General features: G+C 49.7%; 1 protein-coding gene across 1 annotated transcript in view; it reads left to right on the forward strand.

Annotated features, from left to right (window-relative positions):
• Nucleotides 1-4,666: 4,666 nt before the first annotated feature.
• The window catches only part of CEP72 (centrosomal protein 72), a 38,116-nt gene continuing 28,126 nt past the window's right edge, over nucleotides 4,667-14,656 (forward strand). The window contains exons 1-6 of the mRNA XM_012556637.1: nucleotides 4,667-4,748; nucleotides 6,102-6,229; nucleotides 7,266-7,458; nucleotides 7,968-8,076; nucleotides 11,850-12,029; nucleotides 13,305-13,333. Of these exons, the coding sequence (XP_012412091.1) occupies nucleotides 4,667-4,748; nucleotides 6,102-6,229; nucleotides 7,266-7,458; nucleotides 7,968-8,076; nucleotides 11,850-12,029; nucleotides 13,305-13,333 (721 nt within the window). The remainder of the gene's footprint in view (nucleotides 4,749-6,101; nucleotides 6,230-7,265; nucleotides 7,459-7,967; nucleotides 8,077-11,849; nucleotides 12,030-13,304; nucleotides 13,334-14,656) is intronic.

Here is a 14,656-nt window from a genome sequence, read left to right on the forward strand (position 1 = left end):
TCCCCTCTGTGCTGGGGGTCTGACCATGCTGCTTCGTCAGTAGGTCAGTGTCAGCTCAGGGGAGTTAGCGCGATCCAGTCCAGTGTGCTGGACTCAAGAGAACTTGAGGACTTTCTGGGCCAACGATTGGAGGCCCATGTCACCTCCAGCTGGCAGCACCACCTGCTTCGTGGAGAGGTGGCAGCACAGGGCAGAACCTGTTGGCACGTGCTTCCCCACTGGCCACATGGTCCCCCAAGGTACTGGGAGGTGCCCAGGGCTAGACATGCCCATGAAGGGGTGCGGGCAGAGCTGGGCACAGCCCAAGGTCCAGGGATGGGTACTAGGTTCTGCTGTCCATCCTAGTGCCTCCAGCCCTGAGCTTTTCCGGTCCCCAGCCTCCAGGCAATGCTGAAACACAAGATGGACATTGAGTGACTGCCATGGGGCCCTCACCCTTCCCCCTGCAGCCCCTCCCTCAGCCCTATGAATTAGCCAAAAGGACACAGAGACATGGAAGGAAGTGGAGGCGAGATGCCGAATCATGCAGGACTTCCTTCTTCCATGTGGGGCAGGAGGTCGATGGCTGGGCATGGGGAGCAGTGGCCAGGGCCCAGACACTGACACGCTGGCCTGGGGCCGAAGGTGTTCCCACCGTGACCAGCACATGCACGTTCCTATGACGACCGGAGAAGCTGCACAACAGCACAGTACCTGCCTGCACAAGGTCCTCACCTGGGCCCCTGTTTCTAAACGCTAGTGGAGACCCCCCGGTGGGCTTGGGCCCAGTCTGAAAACGGGTAAGAGACTCATAAGTGAAGCAAGCTGAGTCTGGGTTCAGGACTGGGGCTCGTGATCGTGGGAGACCCCCACGCCGGCCCAAGGGTGGAGGGCCTGAGCCCCCCACTCAGGCAGAAAGACCCACTGTGGGGTTTCTCAGCTGCCCCCCACCCCTGCCTGAGCTGGGAGAGAGCCTTTGGCTGTAGACAGCTGTCCCTCGTGCTCAGGGATCCCCCAAACCTATGCTGGGTGTTGTTGGGGTCTCAGGTACCCACGGTCCCCAACTCTGTGGTTGTTACTGCACGTACATTTGTCCCTGCACTGTGGTTAGATGGCCTGTTGTAGGGAAAACAATCACAAAGTTTAGTAAAGCAAAAAGAAAGTTTTATTCAGCATATATTCAAAAAAGCAAAAGTGAGAAGCTGACAAGCATGCTGCCAGAGCTGTCTGCCCGAATCCGAGGAATGTTACAGAATCATCAGTATATATTAACATCACAAAATGGGTAAAATCATTGAAAGCTTCACCTTTTCACCGACTGGCTAAAAACTACTAGATCGACGTGATTCTACATTTTGGATTATCTTTCTTAATAATCATTGGTACAGGTTTCAGTAACGACAGTCAGGAGGGTCTTCATTGGTCCAACAAATTTCCAATTCACTAAATGCTAATAGAAAAGATGAGTGGAAAGTCCTCTGTGTTCTCTTTGATTGGCTTATGTGAAAGTTTCCCTAAAAGGTATTTTCCAAGATTGTCCTAGCTATTGTCTTTATCTCAGGGCCCAGTTGATAAGTCCTTCTGAGCTCATCTCCAGCTGGGTCATTCTCTATGCTCAGGGAAAGGGAATAATGACTCCAATATTATTTTCTAAATCAGGCCCCAGCTCCAGGCTTGAATGCTGAGGCTTGCCCCAAAGCCCTTCAAATAGAACGTCAAAATACTATCCAACGTGATTTACAGTCTTAAAAAGAAGTGCAGCAGAACGAGTGTCCAGCAATAGAAGAACAGTTGTATAAATTTGCATTTAGTTCATGATCTAACGTGACCATTAAAAATGTTTAAAACATGAAAGTGAGTATTTAGTAACAGGGGAAAATGTTCCTAAAAAGTAAACTAAAAAATTCAGAAGAGAATGCTCAGCATAGTCTCATTCAACATAAAGAAAACAAAAATCCTCACAACGGGCCCAATACACAACATCACGATAAACGGGGAAAAGCCTGAAGTTGTCAAGGAGTTCATTTTACTTGGATCCACAGTCAATGCCCATGGAAGCAGCAGTCAACGAATCAAAAGACACATTGCACTGCTGCTGCAAAAGACCTCTTCAAAGTGTTGAAAAGCAAAGACGTCACCTTGAAGACTAAGCTGTGCCTGACCCGAGCCATGGTGTTTTCAATCACCTCCTATGCATGTGAAAGCTGGATGATGAATAAGGAAGACCAAAGCAGCATTGATGCCTTTGAATTGTGGCGTTGGAGAAGAATATTGAATATACCATGGACTGCCAAAAGAAGAAACAAATCTGTCTTGGAGGAAGTACAACCAGAATGCTCCTTAGAAGGAAGGATGGCGAGATTACATCTCACATACTTCGGACACGTTGACAGGAGGGATCGGTCCCCAGAGAAGGACATCATGCTTGGTAAAGTAGAGGGTCAGCAAAAAAGAGGAAGATCCTCAATGAGATGGATTGACACAGTGGCTGCAACAATGGGCTCAAGCATAACAACGATAGTGAGGATGGCGCAGGACCAGGCAGTGTTTTGTTCTGTTGTATGTAGGGTTGCTGTGAGTCAGAACCGACTCGACAGCACCTAACAACAACAACATACTTAATGCACAAATAAACCAGTTGCTGTCGAGTTGACTCTGACTCACAGCGACCCCATGTGTGTCGGAGTAGAACTGTGCTCCAAAGGATTTTCAGGGGCTGATTTCTGAGAAGTAAATCAACAGGACTTTTTTTCTGAGGTACCTCTGGGTGGACTCTAACTGCCAACCTTTTGATAGCAGCCGAGCTCGTTAATCATTTGTTCCACCTAGAGGCTTCCTAAATATATATAGGAAACACTGATATATATATATATACACACACACATACATATGCCAAAAAACCCAACCCAACCCACCACTGTCCAGTAGATTCCGACTCCTAGTGACACTATAGGACAGAGTAGAATGGCCCCCTAGGGTTTCCAAGGCTGTAGTCTTTATGGAAGCACACTGCCACATCTTTCTCTCTCCCAGCAGCTGGTGAGTTAGACAGCTGAGTGCTTCAACAGCTATGCCACTAGGATTCCTTAAATATATACAGGCTTGGAAAAATACTTGATATACGTGAGAACGTGAGCATTGGTTATCTTTGTGGTGGGATATTTAAGTTGGTTTCTTCCATATTTCCTACAATGAATATACAATATTTTAGTATGTAGAGCATTAAAGCTTGGTAACTGTAACACTCCAGTTGCACTAGAAACCTCACTCTGTGTCATGTTGTCCACCAGGCCTGGTACCGGGAGGTCCACTCATGATCACACCACTTCTGGACCCTCTCCTGACCGGAAATGACTCGCCTACAGCGCTAGCCCTCGGGCAGGAAGAGAAACCCTGCAGTGTCTGGAGTTGGAATTCTGCCACCACGACCAGCTACTTTTTTGGGGTGGCAGTCTATAGAAGCCTGTTGCTTCCCTTTGCTTGTGAAAAGGCAGGGTCTTTGTGCACTGTTTCCGAGTTCCACCGGAGGGTGGGGCTGGGACTACACGCCAGCCTGCAGCCCCTCCAGCAGCAGCGTGGTGCGGGGGAGTCCTCGGAGACTGCGCTGACTCCCCTCACCGCGGGTACACAAGGGGCCACACCTTGGGAACAGCCCTCACTCAATCACAATGTTGTTGCGTGATGGCTCGTTTGGAGTGGACACACGCAATGTGGATGTGTCGCCACTGTCCCCACGGGGCCCTGCCGGATTAAATTCAGGACCACGCGGTCCAGCGAGGCTCTTCGTGCAAACCGCCCCCGCCGCCCCCTGGACTGGGGACGTAACCTGCAGGGGTCTTCACGTGGAGCCGCGAGCCTGAGCTGGGGGGGACACAGTGAGCCCCCCAAGCCGGCTGCACTGCGCCCCCCACCGGGGACCCCCAGTCCCTCCGGGGCGGCAGGGGGCAGCTCACCTCCGCGGCGATGCGTACCGGGCGGGCGGGAGTAGCCGAGGTGCGGTGGCCCGAGGAAACCCGACGGATCGGTCCCAGAGGCACCCTGCGTCCTCGCCCTACCCCGCGCCCACCCGGGTTTCCCTAGATCAGGTCGACGCCTCCGGGGCGGGGCGAGGGCGCCACAGGGACGCGGACACCGTCCGCAGGAGGCGGCGGCGCCAGGAGGAGTGTGCAGAGAGCAGGCCTCGAGCTGCGGGGCGGGTCTGCCGCCTGCTCCCCGGCGGCGCTCCTCGGGGCGGGAATTCTGGGCCCCCTTCACTACCGAACGAGGCTCCTGGCGGCCCGTGGGGCGGGCTCCCGTGATCTGGGCCCCGCCCGGACGCTCCCCTGGGGCACGGCCCCGCCCCCCTCATCCGTGGCTCCGCCCACTCTCCCGTCGTTGGTCTTTCCCATGGGGCCTCGTCCTGCGGACCAGCCCGATCGGGCACCGCCCCGACTACCTGTTGCCCCGCCCACTAGGCAGCTCACACCCGCAGCCCTTGACCCTGCCCAGTCGGGCCCTCGCATTCAGGTCCACAGCCGTGCCCATTCAGGCCCTGCCCCCACCGTCCGTGGCCCCATCCACTCCGTTGTGCGCAGCACGGGGCCCCGCCCACTAGCGCCCCGCCCCCGCCCGCCGGTCCGTAGTCCCGCCTCAGCGTCCGCCGGCCGCACTGCGCAGGCGCGGTGGCACGAGCGCTTTATTTGAAAACATGGCGCCGGCGGGGCCGCGGCTGGTTCTATGCGAGGAGAGGATTCGAGAGAAGAGCGGCTTGGCTGCGCACCGCGACCTGGGTACGGCCAGCGCGTCGGCGGGTTCCAGGCTGAGGGCGGGCTGAGGGCCACGGGCTCCGAGCTGAGGGCCGCGGGCTCCGGGGTTTGGGCCGCGGCCACTGGGCTGAGGGACGCGGGCACCGGGCTGAGGGCTCCGGGCTGAGGGCTCCGGGCTGAGGGCCGCGGCCACCGGGCCGAGGGACGCGGGCAGCAGGCTGAGGGACACGGGCGCCATTGGTGGTCCTGGGCTGCCAGAGTGGTACACAGAGGAGACAGAACCAAAACCAGTCCAGGGAACTTGCTGCTGGATCGTTTCCTGAGTGCTCAGATCCCTAGGCTATCAGCATCCTGTTTTCCACTTTACATTCTTCTGATGTTGGTTTAATGTATTTTCGTCCCAGGTTTTTAGATATAATAAGTGCGGATGGATAGGGTAAAATGTGTCTACACCATCTTGTCCAAAATTGGAAGTCCTCAAAGCAAGTTTAAATTCAATCCAAGTGTTTTAAAAATAAATATTTCTGTGAAAGTATTGGTGCACCCAAATCCAGCCTGTCTTTTTGACTAGGGAAACGTTCGCTTTTGTAGCAGTACGTGTTTAACAAGTGTTGACCGCACAGGCACGCATAAGCAGGCCATGCACAAGTGCAGATGTGCAGAGCACGCAGCCTGCCCTCACACACACCGTGTGGCACAGAGTGGACAGGTCAGCCCACATGTGCATTTCCACTAGTGATCCCCGCGGTGAAGGCAGTGGCGGGGGATGGAGTTGGGCAGCCAGGAGTGGGACAGGACACCCATTAGGAGGGCACAGGAGGGGGCCGCCCTGGTGAGAGAGGGCTTTAGGGAGAAGCCATGGCCGTAGAGAGGAGGGCATGGATTTGGGCATAGTGTGGAGGCAAATGTAAGCTGAAACTTAACCACAATAGAACACCCGTTGCTGTTGAGTCGATGCTGACTTATAGCGACCCTATAGGACAGAGTAGAACTGCCCCATAGGGTTTCCAAGGAGTGGCTGGTGGATTCCAACTGCTGACCTTTTGGTTATCAGCTGAGCTCTTAACCACTGCGCCATCAGGGCTCCAACCTCTTTAATATTGGCATTCATATTTTGAATGAATTTCATTGTTTTTCTAAATGACTTTTTCTTGAACTATATCTCATTATAAAAAAACTTGGAAAATACAGATATGAGTTATAAGGAAAATAAAGGTCAGCCAGAATGGGAAAAAAATGTGTTAATGTTTTCTGCCTTTCCTTCTAAGCTTTTTATGTTTTGTGGCTGTATTTTTAAAGCTAAGAATTTAGGCTTTTATTACGATAATTTTTTCAATAAAAAAAAAAGTTTAACATGTTATGATTTTCTATTCTTAGCTGAACTTCGATCCTTATCTATTCCTGGAACTTACCAAGAAAAGATTACGCACCTAGGAAATTCTTTGATGCATTTAACCAGTCTAAAATTTTTAGATCTCTCACGCAACTCATTGGTTAGTCTAGAGGTAAGTTTTAGGTTTGTTTGTTAAAGGAGGAATCATTGCTGTGAACAGCAGTGGAAAGTGCACTCATGGTCAGTAACGTAGTCTGTTCTGTAACTGTGTGCTTTTGGGGCGTGTACTCGCACCCGCCCACTTAGAAAAAGTATAAGTGTTGTTTTTCTTGTGTCTACCCTGAGCGAGATTCTTACACGTTCCATCACATCTTTAAATTACTTTTGACAACCAAAAGCTATGGCTTGCTGATGAAGGTGGTTGTGTCTTTAAAGGAAATAAAACAAGGCCCCAGAGACTCATTTACGAGTCCTTCTCCCTCTCCATCCCTTTATCAGCAATGTTTTCTTTGTTCACTTTGCCCTCCATGTCTGCGGCCTCTGCCTCGTGGCCTCTGGACCTTGAGTAACAGCCTGTGGGGCAGGGCCTGTTGCCTTTGCCAAGCCCCAGGGTGAGATGGGCCAGCTCTCACTATCTGCTGAGTGAGTAAGGAGTCACTCAGACCAACAGTGAATGCAGACAGTTGTGCAAGCACTGCATAGTTTACTACAAAGAAGATCTCTTGCTTTGAAAGAAGCTGCAGGGAAACAGACACTTTCACTCTGTAGAGGGAACCCAGCACAGTGGCCAGGGGCCCCGCCCAGTCAGATACAGGCTCAGGCCAGGCACTGTCAGACCTTCCCAAGCCTTGGTTCGTTAATCTGTAAAGTGGGAGTAAGAGCAGTTCTTACTGGATGGGACTGTGCAGATGAAGTGAAATCATGGGTAAGTCACTTAGCTTGGCGCATACTGAACACTTGGTAAAGATACGTATCCTTGGTGCAGTTATGACTATGACTGTTGCGAGCCTTCCTGCACAGTCATTTCACTGTGTAACACAGAATCGTATATCTGAGCATACATTTCATTCTTATGCTCTTTCTGGAATGCATGTATTTATTACAAGTGTGTTTATTAAATAGGTTGGCCCGTTTGTATTGGTGGCCCATTTTGCCATTTATTTATTTTTAAGGGTGAACTCACTCAGCATTTTTTTTCCCATTTACAGGGCATTCAGTATCTGACTGCATTGGAAAAACTCAACCTCTACTACAACTGTATTTCCTCATTAGCAGAAGTGTTTCGGCTCCACTCTTTGTTGGAGCTCACAGAGGTGGACTTCCGGCTGAACCCCATTGTAAAGAACGAGTCTGATTATCGCCTTTTTGTTGTGCACATGCTCCCAAACCTCAGACAGCTCGGTAGGCAGGCGGTTACCCCGGTCAAGTGGCCATAACAGTCACACTCTTGTTCAGTGGGGCAGGATCAGGCTGCTCTGTGCTCTGAGGTGGATCCTGTGCATGATTCCTTCTTAAAACGGAAACTGATTTTCTACTGTTGCTGGCTTTGAGTCCCTTTGAGTATATACACAATGCAGGGAGGTGGTGCCGGCTGGGGTTAGGGACACAGATGCTGAGCCAGCTGCTCGGTCCCGCTCGGCTCACCACTCCCTCACTGTCTGACTTTGGGCACCTTCCTAAACTTCTGAGGCCCCTTTCCTTGTATGGCCCACAAGGAAGCGTGAGGCAGAGCTCAGCCTAGGCCGTCTGCTCCTGGAGATGCCTGGGATAGTCTGCCTGTGCACCAGGCACCTGAGGCCCAGTTGTGGCGGGCTGTTTCTTGGTACCATACACATGGGGTCCAGTCATGGCAGGCTGTTTCGTGGCACTGTGATGCCATTTGCTAGCTACTTTGTGCGTTTTCTTCCTAGATGATCGCCCTGTGAGAGAGAATGAGCGAAAAGCATCCCAGCTGCACTTCACTTCAGAGGAATCACTTGACTCAAAGCATAGTTTCCCAGCTGCTTTGAAAGGTGGAAGGTACAAGCAGAGTGATATTTGAACATGTAGAGCAGTAAGTTTCTCAGGCTTGTTTGTTGATAGAATGTCTGACGGATATGACCTTCTGTGAGCACTGACGGCCATTTCAGGGGCAGTCGTGCAGAGAGGAGCAGGAAGGAGTGTCACCCGGGGCGCCAAGTCTCTCTTCCTGCTCCAAAGTTTTCTGTATGTTTCTTTTGTTATGTTAATGTCATTGCATTGTAGGGTGGATCCTAAACCTAATCACTTCTGAGTTATAGAAAGAACAGATTAGACAGACACGGGAAGACGGATGCTAGGGATCGAGGCAGATACCAGAAACTAGTAGAGAGGCCCACAGAAGGAATATCTGATTTGGACTTTAGCCTCCAGAACCATGAGAAAATAGATTTCTGTTCTTTAAAGGTACCCACTTGCAGTATTTCTGTTATGGTAACACTAGGAGACTTAGACATCCTTCCTATTAAATGGTTAATTGACAATTGTATTGCTCATTTCCAGGGGCTTTTTCATCTTGCAATGGCCTTTTCCAGGGCATCCTGTTTTCGTTTTATGGTCGTTGTAACTTCTCAGGTCTCCTCAGGAAAAATTATGGTTTTAATTTTCCCTAAGTTCTCATCTAATCCCTGCATCTCCTGTTTCTTTGAAAATTTTCAGTTTGTTCATGTTAATCTTCCTTGTGTGAGGTGAGCCTTTGTAGTGTATCTTTGGGGTGTATCTTGTGTCCTGCAACTTTGCTCAACTAATAAATTTAGCTGTAATAGTTGTGTGTGTGGGGGGGGGAGTTCTTTAGAGGTTTCTATGTATAAGTTTGTGTTATCTGCAGATAGAGATAGTTATATTTCTTTTCCAATTTGGATGCCTTTTAATTCTTTTTCTTGCCTAGTTGCCCTGGCTAGAAATCATAGTACAATGTTGAATAGATGTGGTGAGAGCAGACATCTTTGTTGTGTTCCTGATCTTAGGAGCAAAGCTTTCAGTCTTTCACCATAAGGATGATGTTAGCTTTGGGTTTTTCATAGATGCCCATTAAAATGGCACGTGGACGTCAGACCTCCTTGTCTAGCTTCAGAAGAGGTGAGGATAATCACCATCATCATCAGTCCAAAGCTGATTCCTGTGAGGCGGAGATCAGACATACCTTCACTCTCTAACCTTTTTTTTTTTTTTTAAATAATTCTGACACCAGTTGTCCCTTCTCTGGCACTCTCTACTTCTCTGTTGGGTTTAATAATTCATTGCAGTGGACACACAGAACTCACAGAGCATACTCAACGATTATGGAGTTTATTAGGGAAGTAACAGTTTACAATTCAGAATCAGGATCAACTTGGAAGTAACAGGAACTACTTAGGATACGGTTCTTTGATCAGGACAGCTTCTCAGCTGTGCCTGCAGGCAGGCCTCTGCCACCAGGCCCTGCTTGGGCCTGGCTTCTGCCACTAGGCCCCCACTCTCGGCCTTGGCCCTCAGCCCGGTCTCTGCCCTGCTCAGGCAGGTGTTACAGCTCTTCAGCTCCGCTGATAAGTGCCCCAAGGCACCCCATTCCACCAGGAAATCTGCCTGAAGGTGCTCAGCTTTCTCACTCTGTGGGTTGGTGAGCCTACCCTACCTGTCCTGTGCCACTGCTGTCTCGTGCTGCCTTCAGTATTTCAGCTCTTTCTTGCTCCTGGATCTAGGAGGTTCTCAGCACAGGAACCCTGGGTCCTAAGGATGTGCTCTGCTCCCAGCTTTTCTTGATGGTAGGGAGGTCCCCCCTCAGCCTCTCAGTTTGGCTAATTTTAAGCCTAGCAGGATGGCAGAACTGACCAATCCCCTGCAAGGGTTCCATGCACCTTATTTGCATGGTCCCATCCCTGCAAGAATTCCACGCACCTTAGTTGCATTAGCAAAACTGTCCAGTCCCCTTGGTGGGCCACAAACACCTTATTGCATCATCCCGCCCAACCATTTTGTAGGAGTTACAAGACCTTATTAAAGCAGTCACTGCACCGCAGTGCCCTTTATCAATTCCTTTCTGTCGCTTGCTTGTTGCGTGTTTTAATTATGAGAGGGTGTTGGGTTTTTTCACATGCTTTTCCTGCATCAGGTGAGGTGCTCCTGTGGTATTCTTTGTTTCTTTGCCCTCACGTTACTAATGTGGTGTATTCTGTCAGTTGATGTTTGTGTCGTGAACCACCTTGTACTCCTAGAATAGATCTCACTTGGTCGTCATGTCTGATCCTTTCAGTATGTTGCTGGGTTCAGCTTGCTAGCATTTTGTTGAGGGTTTTTACATCTGTATTAATAAGGGATATTGATCTATAGTTTTCTTGTGATTTTTTTGTCTGGCTTTGGAATTGGGGTAATGCTGGCCTCAGGATGAGTTAGGAAGTGTTCCCTCCTTTTTTGTGTTTTGGAAGAGTTTGATGTTAATTCTCCTTTAAATGTTTGGTGGAATTTACCAGTGATGCCATCTGGTCCTGGTCTTTTCTTTGTTGGAAGTGTTTTGATTACTGATTTCACCTTTTTACTTCTTATAGGTCTATTCAGATTTTTTACTTGTATCAGTTTTAGTAGTTCGTGTGTTTGTAGGGATTTGTGCATTTCAGATAGGTGTCTGATTTGTTGGCATAATTGTTTGTAGTATTTCCTTATAATCCTTTTCATTTCTGTAAGGTTGGTAGTTGAAATGTCCCCTCTGTCATCCCTGATTTTAGTAATTCGAGTCTTCTTTCTTTTTTTCTTTGTCATTCTAGTGAAAGGTTTGTTAATTTTGTTGATATTTTCAGACTTTTGGTTTTTTTTATCTTTTCCATTGTTTTTCTTGTCCCTATTTCATTTATCCCCACTCTAATCTTTATTATTTCCTCCCTTCTGCTTAGTTTGGGTTTAGTTTGTTCTTTTATCTAGTTTCTTAAGGTAGAAGTGTAGGATATTGATTTGACATCTTCTTTTTTAATGTAGGCATTTACATCTACAAACTGCCGTCTGAGCAGTGCTTCCGCTGCATACCATATGTTTTGACGTGTGGTTTTTTTATATTTGTTCTCTGCAGTGTTTTTAGAGTTCAGAGACCTAATAGATGGTCTGGCCCCCCTCCTTCTTATGCAGAGAAGATGGAGACCCAAGGAGGCTGGAATGTGCTTAGCGTCAAGAATCTGGGCAGACCCAGAACGAGAACCAAGCCCCCTTTTCTGAGGTTCCCCCACAGTGCAGTGAGCAGGAAAGCTTTCAGTTGTAGAGAATAGTGACTGTGACTGGCCTCTTATGACCAGGTGTCATACATGTGAACAACCTCCTGAAATCGATATTAACAGTATATGTGATTGTAACTTTGACGAGTGATTTCCTATGTTACCTTCATTGAACGTGAGGTCCCCTTTGAGCATGTTCACCTCCATGCTGAGGGCAGCCACAGCGAGACGTTGCTGTATTCCACCACCCCTCAGGATTCAGTCAGTATGGGACTATTTTCCCTTAATGTAAAAGTAGGAATTGGGAACCTGATATCCTTTAACTTTCTCGACCCCACATATCACGTTGTAGAATACTAAGAAAAGGAGAAGTTGAACTTTAGCCTGCTGAAGATTGCAGAGCAAAGGTTTCCAGAATTTTGATTTTTATGCCAATCCCAGTGAGGTTGGTTTAAGACATGTCTTACTTCAGTTGCACTAAAATATTCCTGATTAAGTACCTTACAGTCATGCAGGCAGTTGCTTTTCCCAGGGTCTTGGTGAATGGCGTGCACCCCTGGTTCAAATGGAGATTGTTGAGTTTGCTTTTCTTTGTAGACCTCACCACGGCAGAGCCAAATGCGCCGACTCGTTGTCTAAGTGCCCAGTCCTGGATGCTGACGACGAGGCTGTCCTGAACCTCATCGCAGAGTGTGAGTGGGACCTGAGCAACCCTCCTGGGAGCACAGGTTCCAGCCAGAGGGAGCGAGAGACGGACGTCCCCAGCTCACAAGGTACGTCGCTCACTCCACGCGACTGCCAAGCAAGCAGTCCCCGGCTTATTCTGGGATGCCTCAGTGCACAATCGCACACTTTAGAAGAACTTACCTTCAGGTGTGGCAACTTTGCAAAGTTTTCATACGCTTTTGAATACCAGTAACTTGGCGCATAGAATTATAGAAGGAAAAGTTATTGTGTTTAAGTTTAGCGCAGCCGTACCGCACAGTTGTTTAAACCGAATTCTTCTCTCAGATCACGGGGAGGTAAGGTGCTCTGTGGCTGGCGAAACTGAAGTCCATGTCAGCCGCTAGGGATGGTCACTTAGCTTTTAGGAAGTGTTAGGAGCCCCGGCCCTTGATTTTGGAACGTTAGACCCTAATGAGGACGTCGTGTAGATGGCTCCGTGTTTGACCTTGTTTATGTGCCTTGTTTGGGGACTCTGTTTCTTACTGGGACTTGTTTCTGAGCTTCAGCTTCCTTATTCTTCTTCCGTGATGGGTTTCTAACAAGCGGAGGGTATGTGGGGCCTGAAACCCCAGGACCTCTGCCCTCTCTGCAGTGCCGTCCCCGCCCTGTGCTCACCAGCTCACCACGTCTCACACCTGCCTCTTGGACGCGCCTGGGTCCGCATCCTCCCCACCCCTGCAGCCTGCCCCAGGGCTTCAATGGTTTAGATGCTACTTGATGCAAATTAGTAGGAAAATTTTAAAAAGTGGTTTTGAAGGGCAGGGATAATAAAGAAGATTTAGACCAAAGGAAAGTTAGCAGAGCATTTCAATAAAGTGAGAAACATGGGAGGCGGAAAATGGCAGCTGACTGAAGGCAGTTGCCCTTGTTCTTATTCCTCAGCTAAAACGAGGAAATGTAGGTTGTTTACTCCACACACCCAGAGGGAATGTGGGGAGTGCACCCCGAGACCACCCGCGTCCACTGAGGAGGGGCCTGGTTGGAGGTGGGGCGGGGAGTGCACCCCGAGACCACCCATGTCCATCCAGAGGGGCCTGGAGGTGGTGGGGTGGGGAGTGCACCCCGAGACCACCCATGTCCATCCAGAGGGGCCTGGAGGTGGTGGGGTGGGGAGTGCACCCCGAGACCACCCATGTCCATCCAGAGGGGCCTGGAGGTGGTGGGAGGGCACACCCCGAGACCACCTGTGTCCACTCAGAAGACCGGCTCTGTGGCCGTCTCTCCTCACAGAGTGGGTAGGGGTTATGCTGGGAGAGCTCGCAAGGTGTGAGCTATGACCCCGGTTACCCCTGTCACAGCAACCTGACCACCACAGCACACCTTGAGTCCTGAGTCACGTCACCTTCTCAGCGAAGGTCTGAGCTGCAGAGCCCCTCCTCCAAAGTGCTTTTTGGGTTTGTCTAGTCTGATTTACTCAAAACAACAGGATTAAAAGGAGTGTTTGAGAAGAACGTGTTGATAGCAGTGAACAGCACCAGCACTGTGCTTGCTGTGAGTGGTCCTCACCTACCCCTGGAGGGTGCAGCTCTACCCGCCTGCCCACGGAGGGCACTGAGGCACCGGTGGCAGAGCTCGGGGCAGGACGGGAGCCCCGGAGTAGGACCCTGGCATCTGGGCCCAAACCTGCACGCACCCACTGCCAGTCACATCTCACCTCCTGGCCCCTGTGTTTCCTCCCTGGGGTGCTTTGTGAACCGCTCAGTGTGAGGAGAGGTGGTTCCCCACAGGCACTCTGTCCTGCAGCTCCCCCAGGTGGTTTCGTTTGTGAAGTATGCCTGCCCAGGTTAATAGTCTTCAGGGTAGGCCCTGCTCCACTCTGTGCAGATTAAAAGTGACTTCCGGAGGGATCTCCATGCCTATACCCCATTCTTCTAAATGCTTTTTGTAGTTGGAGACCTTTGAGGGTGCATTTGATCTTTGCTGAAACCAAGGGTCACACAGAGCTAATGATCCTGGTGATGTGGTTACCCTAGCTGAGCGTCAGTGTGTCTTCTCTTATGTAAACCAGCTCTTGGTGACCATGCCTTAAAGCTGCACTCTGTGGGCTGAACAGGCTCTGGAGGAAGCGTGTTTTCAGAGAAAGCTGGCCGTGTTGAAGCAGAGCAGATCAGGACAGCAAGGACTTGCAGTCTGCTCAGAGCAGTGTCACTGTGCTGCAGAGGCCTGCAGTGGCCCTGGCTTGGGGCAGGTATGGGTGGCTACAAGGCCAGTGCCCACCTCTGCCTGCCCTCAGCACTGCCCCTCGGGGCGCTTGCACAACTCCTCCTTGGAGCAGACAGACTTTCCTGTCAGTGATTCACTCTTGTTTCTTGGTGGGTTTTATGGTAATGAGAGTGTTTTGCCCCAGACAGGTGTTTGTATATATATTTTAAAGACTTATTTTTTACTTATTAGGGGAAAATTATTTCTCCCTTCGGACATCTTCTCATTAGCAGTCTGGTGGAGAAGGAAGCTTTTGGAATTGAGTCCAAATTTTATGGTGGGATGTGGTCCTAAAGACCTTGTATAAGTCACAATGTGAGAATTTAAGACTCATTTTCCCAGAGGAGTGACTGTTACGGAGGAGGAAGACCTTCAGGGCTCAGAATCTGGAAGCATCGCTGTGAATTCTGCTCACTGCTTTAGCATTTCTCTGTTTTCTCAAGATGGATGATATTTCAGCTCACTACAGTTATGCA

The sequence above is a fragment of the Trichechus manatus genome, unplaced genomic scaffold, assembly GCF_000243295.1.
Source record: "Trichechus manatus latirostris isolate Lorelei unplaced genomic scaffold, TriManLat1.0 scaffold00072, whole genome shotgun sequence".
Taxonomy (NCBI): Eukaryota; Metazoa; Chordata; class Mammalia; order Sirenia; family Trichechidae; genus Trichechus; species Trichechus manatus.